The sequence below is a fragment of the Pagrus major genome, chromosome 6, assembly GCF_040436345.1.
Source record: "Pagrus major chromosome 6, Pma_NU_1.0".
NCBI lineage: Eukaryota > Metazoa > Chordata > Actinopteri > Spariformes > Sparidae > Pagrus > Pagrus major.
In genome coordinates this window covers 37,965,835-37,973,898 of record NC_133220.1, presented here as the reverse complement: position 1 = coordinate 37,973,898, position 8,064 = coordinate 37,965,835, and the positions used below count along the sequence as shown (strand labels likewise).

Sequence of the window (8,064 nt, the reverse complement as noted above, 5' to 3'; positions counted from 1 at the left end):
AAATGCTCTGTTAACCTGACACTGTTTGCATCCTCACCAGAACAACAGTAATTATAGCCCTTTTTACACATATATTTACTCTAAAAAATTACAATAATGTTATTAAAATGTTATCACTATAACTTCTCAGCAAATCTTTGGGCGATTTACTTTCACTTCGGGCCATAGGGCACCACCACCAACACCACCTTCTCTCTGTACATTGTATCCTCACACTACAAATATTTATAGAAATATGTACCATGTCAACATGATATAAACCAAATGAAGATACTAAAACTTGACACAGGGCCCTTCTACAAGACAGAACCTGGGGCCATGAAAATTCAGGCTTGTATTTTGGAATCTTTTTTTGCCAACAGCCTGGTCTTCCCCAGCGAAATACATGATCAGATGGAAGCAAAACATATTACTGACTGGATGTAGCTCAAAATTCTGTACCCTGTACATTCTCCATAGGCCCCTTCCCTAATCCATATAGCTATTCATTCTAGTATATTTGTGGGCCCTCCTCCCTTGAGGGCCCTGTATACTCAGTCCCCTTTTTCACTTAAGTTCGACACCCCTGATGACTGCCCCTAAAACCTTTGGTTGCGTGTTTAGGGTCATTGCTACATTGTTAGCCCAGTATGGATGTGAACAAACATCTTTACAGTCAGCTGTTAAGCCTCATAGTCATTGTATATTTTTAAAGATATAATATGTAACAATTCTGCATTAAAATATCCATAGACATCTACACCTTTGTTACATATTTTGTTGAGTTATTCCAAATGTTTCCAGCAGTGTTCACAGCAGAGAAAGGTAATGGTGCATTTGAGTTGGACACCTGTCACTCTAAATTACAGGGAAACATCAATGGTACATCAGAGAGTGAGTAGGGAAGTTAGCAAACTCAATGTGAATAAAACTTTAAAACATTACCTCGTCCTCTTTTCTAAAACACGTCAGAAAACTGAAGACAACAATTCCTATGATCCAACACTACTTCACAACGTCATTGTTTTAATTAATAGACCTCTTGTGGCAGTTTTTACACAATGTGTGTCTAAATCCAATGTGCTGGAGTACAGAGCCAAGTCAATGACAAAAAATCACACACTGCACTGTATATTCCAGTACTTCATTTAACTAAAATAGTCATATTCACCTGTAGTAGGGCTCTGAATACTTATGCACATAGCTGGGATGTCTTTGGGTCTCTCCACCTGGATGTTAGAAGACACTGAAGCAAATTGACCAAGTTGTTTTTCTGAGTGGGCTGAGCGGATTATATCACTTAGAGATATTTCCTGTGGAGGGGCAGAATTGTCCATAGGGCTCACCCTGTCACTTCCCATGTCTGCATGTTTAGATGAATTCAGACCCTCTGATGATGTAGATTCCATTGGATTATTGCAGTTGATTGATGCTTGTGGGTTCAGCTGTCGCAGAGTTTTGCATTTATTGATGAAAAATGAAGAAACTGAGCCAAAGAGGTCATCACCACATGCAGAACTGGAGGCCTGAATGTGCTGGGTTTCTCCACTTTGTAACTTGCTGCTCTTGTGTGAAGAAGCTTCACCCTTGGCATTCATTGTGCCTACATTACATGTGGTTCCTTGATTTTTTTGTTTTAGTTCTTTTCTCAGTATTTGAATTCTCATGTTATTTTGATTTACTGTGCCAAGAGAGAGAGAGTTCCTGCTGAGCTTGTGTTGGCCAGAGAGTGTTTGAGAGACCACTCCACCTTGGCTGACCCTCCTGTCTAGCGAAAGTTGTTCGTCAGCACAATGGTTCAGAGAAAGGGCATGTTCCTCCTCTGAGGTTTGACTTCCTCCTGACTTTACACCTTTGAGTGAAGCAGCAGTTGACATAATATTGCCCATACAGCTCTGAGTCTCTGTGACTGTATGACTGTATTTATGTGAGCGCCACGACAAGCCAAGTGCTTCAGGAGTCTTTGATTCAGCAGATACTGTAGCCTGAGTAGAATTACTGTTGAGATTTGGCTCTGCTTTTCCAAACTGTACAGACAGTGGAGGTTTTATTCCCTCCATGTTCACTATGTGTAAAGACTCACTTTGGTCCGACTCTTTCTGATGTCTTGACTGTTGATAGTCATTTCCCTCGCTGCTTTCCATGGTGACAGAGCTTTGAGCTTTATTCTGGATCACAGCATCCACACCATGTGTCTGTAAGAGGGTGCTACCTGCTGGCCTCTCAATCTGGGGTTCAATGAGAGCCAGCTGCTCGTCAGATATGATCTGCAGGCAGATCTGGAGGTCTGCTGTGTGAACATGAAACACGTTCTGAGAAGCTGGCTGCATCTGGTCAAACGGTATGACTTGACACGGTACAACTGGGGTGTTTGAGCTGGCATTTACATGACTTAACTGGTCTGATGTAGCTGAGAGTTGAGTGTGTGACAGAGTAGAGTAAGGGTGAGGTTGATCTTGTGAGAAAGCTATAATGGTGGCAGCAGATGTCTGATGTCTGTTTGCCGCGGTTATGGTAGGTGTTGCAGTGAAGTTTGCAACCACGGGTGCAACAGGTCTGGGTACCTGCGTAGGTCCTAAGCCCCCTCCAGATTTTGAGTGCTGTATTGAAGTGCTGCATAATCCTGCTTGATAACCTTGTAGGCAGGTTGTGGTTATTGTGGTTGCTGCAAATTGCCTGTGCACCTCAGCCAGAGTAGATGTCGCATTTTTATTGAGCGTTGATTTTTCAGCCTGACAAAGGGTTTTGGCTGTGAAAGGCAAGAAAAACTGGCCTTGTGTGGAGCTGAAAGCATTTGTCTTTTTAATATCACAGCTCTGCATCAACAGTGAGGTGACCGGATCAGGACATTTCTTTTCAGAAGTTGTGACTGAGATTGGGGTTTGTTGAGTGTGAGAAGATGACTGAGTAGAGATGAAATTGCAGCCATCAGCCCCTGTTGGTTTATCCAGAACCTGCAGTGAAGGATTTGAATCAGCTTCCACAGCATTGGGTAACTTTAGCTGATACTTAGGCAGGAAGCTGGTCTTGGCAGTGGAGGGGGTGGAAGTGGCTGGCGAGGTGCTAACAGACGGCGTATTTGCATTGATTATGCATGGTGGGAAGAGAGCTCCTTTCACTTGAGTATGTTTTACATTTTTTTCAGGGTTGATATAACTGAGATTTGTATCCTGCTGAGGTGCACTACTGGTGACAGAGGAAGGCAAGTGAGTCACTGTGTTTGGGTTAGTCTCCATCTCCAGGGGGCAAATTATTTTGTCATCTGTTTTCTGCTTTTTCCTGTCAGAAGGAATATGGGCTCCACAGAGCTGCAAGCTGGAGTCGGTATGTTTATCTTCATTTGTCAGTCTCACATCCTCTGCTCTGCTCATACTTGTTGTTTTGTGGCTAACCAGTGATCCAGTTATAGGTAATGGCAGTATTGACAAAGACAGATTTCTTGGGAGTGGACTCTTGAGAGAGCTGCCTGTATGAAGCTGCTTAGTTTTAAAATCCACAGTAGAGCCAAGGGATAGTTTGGAATTAGGGTAGTCTGGACGATACACTGTTGTACTGCTGCTAGTAAAGATCATTGTTGAGCTTGTTGTTGCCCCGGACTCCTTGTGGACCAACGGCCTCTTTTGAACAGCCTCATGTGCTGGGTTCGTTGAACATTTCCTACCTTTGATAACATTGTCTTCACCACCTTTCTCTGCAATGTAGAGCTTCTTAAATGTCCCTCCCCCATACATGTACCACTTGTTGTAGGCAAACTTTTGTGCTTTCTTCCTGCGGAACTTTCTATTGCTTGGCTCTCCACAAATGTCACCACCATCCCCATCGCAGCTGAGACTGCCGGTGCACGCCTCCTCCACAGATGAATTCATGAAGAGACCATCTGTTGCGTGGTTGCAGTCTACGGCTGTCTGCCGGACCAGTGGGCGGTGGGTGGATGACTGCTGGTTTACAGGTTTCATTGTGAAACCTGTTGGATTGATCTGGCCAGAGCTTCCCCTCCGGACAAGTGTTCCATAATCACTCTGGAAGGAAGAGGTTTGGCTGCTCCTCTCAGGCTGCAGGAGGGTAACACTGAAAGGGAGGGAGTTGCTTCGGGTTAAGGGCGCATGCTCCATGGTGGTGGAGTGCTGAGTGGGCACAGAGCTGTAGTAGCCGGGCTTCCTGTTTCTTTGTAGCCCAACATTCAGAGCCTTACTGATCCTCATGTCAAAGTGAAAGGAGTCCTTGTATGTGTAAGGCATAGGGAGGTCGATACTGCCCTGTTTCGACAGAACTGTCTTCCTCGGCCTTACATTCTCCAGCTGTTTGTCCTCCACAACAGCTGTATTATCCGAAATAAGCTTAGATATACGCTCCTCCAGTGTCTTATGCTCCTGCTTCCTTGCAGTGTCTTTGGCTTCCTGCCGGCCTTGGCCTGGTTGTGACAGTGTTTGCGTGCTGGTGGTTTCTTCAACACGCTCCTTGGTGGATTCAGTGAGGGAATCCATACTGTGATCAGGTAAAATGCTGCCGGGGCTTGGGTTGTGGTCACTGCTCTCACTGAAGCCTGAGTCGGTGCTTTCATGGCTCTGCGATTTCCCTCTGGCTACAGAGCTCTCCCACTGTTTGGAGAACAGAGTGGCCTCCTGTCTCTGAAGGGGAAGATGTCGACTGGCAGTTAGTGGAGGTTTTTCATTTTCCAGATTCTGTTTTTCCCCTTTTATTGTTAGTTTTCCACTTTCATTTGGTTCTTTGGTCTTGTGATCTGTAGGGGTCAACTCATTCTGTTCACCAACAGCACCATGCGTCTTTACAGAGCAGACTTTTGCAGGACTGGCTGGACAGTTGACCTCAGCAGTGGGTTGTGTGGCCTCCTTTTCTCTGCTGCCTGACTCCTGGCTGCGCTCATCCAGAGACAAACTGGAGGTACAAGTCTCTCTGGAGCTGGACATGCTTTCTAGGCTGCCCAGACTGCTCTGTTCTGACTCAGATGAGAGGCGGGCATGAGCCTGAGTACGCTTATGTTTGTAGAGGTTGCTCTGAGTCTTGAAAGAAATTCCACAAGTAGTGCAAGGATAAGGCCGCTCCCCGGTGTGGCAGCGGAGATGCTTCTCTAGCACACTGGGCTTCATACAGTCCCGTCCACAGTGAGGACACACATGCTTTCCTGACGACTTGGGTCTAGCTGCAGGAGAAGCAGCTGCCAGACTCAATCCAGGCTGAGATTGCAGCCCACCAGCAATATGGAGTGTAAGAAAGGGAAGCGTCTCCTTGGAGTAAAGCGGTGGCATGGCCAGATGGAGTGTGGCTGGCTCCCGGGCAGCTGCAGGAGGCTGGGGGTAAGGCTGCGCTGGTAGAGCAGGCACTGTGTGGATGTAAACAGCCGTCAGCGGGGCCTGGATGTCCATCCTTTTCTCTGTCTGCGCTGCTACAGAGTTGATGTGCACTGGAGCATGCGCCAATCCTGGCTTGCCAGTCTCCATGGTAACACTGCTGCTGTCGTGATGTACTAGTGCCAGGTCTCTAATTACCTGTAAGATAAGAACATATTGCATTACACCTCTGCTTTGCCATGGATCAAACGGGGCAGATCTGTCTATGGGAGCGTGGATGTTTCTAGGTCTTGAAAAGTTCATTCCTAATATAAGAATATTTTGTCATTGTTCCAGTGGAACAAATAAAAGCAATGGATAATAAATGTACTAAAGCAGTTAATGAATGTACTAAAGCAGTTAATGATAATAGACATGCAGTACCCTTTAGGACAGATGGCTAATAAAGCAATTAATCCAATTTGGATTTCTCCTCTATCTATCTCAGTGATATTATTTTTGTCATGAGCAATAATACCCATGGTTACAGAGCGCAGAGAAGAATAGAAGCATTCTCTAATGTTTCATTTCAAGAGCAGGTGGTACTTGAATATAACTCAAGATATGTTTTTATGCATGCAATGGACATATATGAGACACAAACATGGAGAGAAATGTTTATATACAGTAGGGAGAAGCAGGAGGTGATGTAGGAGACTGACTCACATTAGGAAAGGGGTGAGGGAATGAGATCAGATTCTCCCACAGTAGAGCAGAGGCTTTAATCTACCTAATTGAAATGTGTGCTGACATTAGCTGTTGCCTCTGCCACCAGTCTGCACCAATTGAATGGCAAAGCCTTGTTGTTTATAGCAGAATGCAGTGGCTTTATCTCCTGTCAAATTTATGCAGTAATCAAATCAAAGCATAAAACTACCTACATAAAACATAAATGGCTTCATATTAGGTTAAGCACATTTCATTTCCTGTTGCTGTGATGCGGCTTATTTATGTATTGTGATTTTGCATAATTCAACCACAGGGGTACAGTTGGCATGGAGCACACTCTGTTAGTTACAGCATGACTACACCCACGTTAGATACTTTTTGTGGTGCTGTGAAGTGAGGAAAGTTTCTGTTATATTCAAGTGAGTTCTCTATTAAAAACAGAAGCACTGTTTTTTAAATTTAAAATCATTATTTACATGGGAACTGATACACTCTCACTGTTATGTCCTTTCACTTCCTTACAGCTATGTAACTTTGTCATTTTGTTACATGCTGTACTTCTATCAAGAAATACAAAGGCAGTGCAGTTTGAATCATTAAGAAGAGCTTTTTTTCTACAAGGACTTGTAGTTACTTAAAACTGTGCACAAGTGTGTCCTGGGTGGGATGGGTTCAAAAAGAGGTCAAACTGTACTGAAAAACAGCTTCTGCTTACAGTCAGAATAAGCATCAGCAAAAATGGCAAGCATCAAAATGTAAATAAAAAGGAGGACTCTCGAGATTTTTCTGATTTCTTTCACTGTGAGACGATTTCTTGTTTCATCTTGTCTATTCTATTAATCTCATTACTGACTTGTTCTGATCTTGTAAAGGGAACATTTGAAATGGGATCACACAGTTAGGTAAGAACAATACTAAAAAGAACCAGAACGTGCCATTACTAGGTCAAAACTCAGGTGCAACAGTTAAGAAGAGAGAGTAGGAACAGTGGAAGTCACTTACCTTCTTGCTCTGCACTTCAATCATCAACAGTTATCCAGTTTAGAAAGTCTTTTCCACTGAACGGCCACATCCTCAGTGTACCTGCTCATTTCAATCTGTTCTGACATCCAGACTGTGTGCTCCTCTCCAATCTGATTCTCTTGCACAGCTCTTTGACAGAATAATTTCTTGTCACGAGGAAGCGGAACAAATGCAAATGAGAGAGAAGATGTACTATGAAAGTGGTGAGGCAGAGAGGAGGAGAGTGAGGGAAGGAGAAGGGCTGGCTGGGTGGCTGGGTGGGTGTGTGGCTGTTAAACAAAGACTTCCGGAAGACAAGTTGAAAACATAGATTACGAGAGCAGAGGCCCTGAGCACAGATGGAGGGATTAAAAGGGTGATACAAAGTGTTGTGCAGAAGTGAAAGCGACTGTTTGGAAGAGGAAGTGCAATTACAGAGGCAAGCTTACCTTCAACAAGCTGACTGACTGACTTTACCATCAACAGTTTGAGGCGGTATCTGGCTCACTTATATACTCGGTCTCCCACCTACCTACCTCCTCCCACGCACTGTATTTCATACACCCACATAGACAAGGGTGCAGCACAGCTAATGTTGATATTGCAGCTTGGCAGCAAGTGCACTGCACAGCTCTCACTCTCTCAGGCAGAGAACAAATGGATGAGTTGTGAGTGAATTTCCCACCTCCTACCACAGCCCCCATTGCAATATTATCCTTTTGCATGGGTATATTAGTTCACACTGCACACAGTAGTACATTAGCCATTTTTAAAAATCAAAATGTCTTATTTAAGGAATCTGAAAAATCCTAAGGATATTGTTTTCCTCAACTTGTCAAAGAGTACAGCAGCAAATGATCAGTTTCCCTCACAAAGTACCGTAAAACCAAATCAGTCAATGTTCCGTGTCCATAAAGTAACACCTACAGGAGAAATTTGACCCCAAATTTGTACACAACCAGCTTGTTTGTTTGACCTAATTGTTAATGGGCAGATCATTGCTATTTTATAAAGTTCATGACAGCATCAAAAGACAAATGCAACACATACGTTTTCACAAACATAC

General features: G+C 44.0%; 1 protein-coding gene across 1 annotated transcript; it reads right to left on the bottom strand.

Annotated features, from left to right (window-relative positions):
• Positions 1 to 1,127: 1,127 nt before the first annotated feature.
• znf831 (zinc finger protein 831) lies at positions 1,128 to 5,438 on the bottom strand. The gene has a single exon (XM_073468079.1). It carries the CDS (start codon positions 5,436 to 5,438, stop codon positions 1,128 to 1,130), a length of 4,311 nt encoding a protein of 1,436 aa, XP_073324180.1.
• Between the last annotated feature and the right edge of the window lie 2,626 nt (positions 5,439 to 8,064).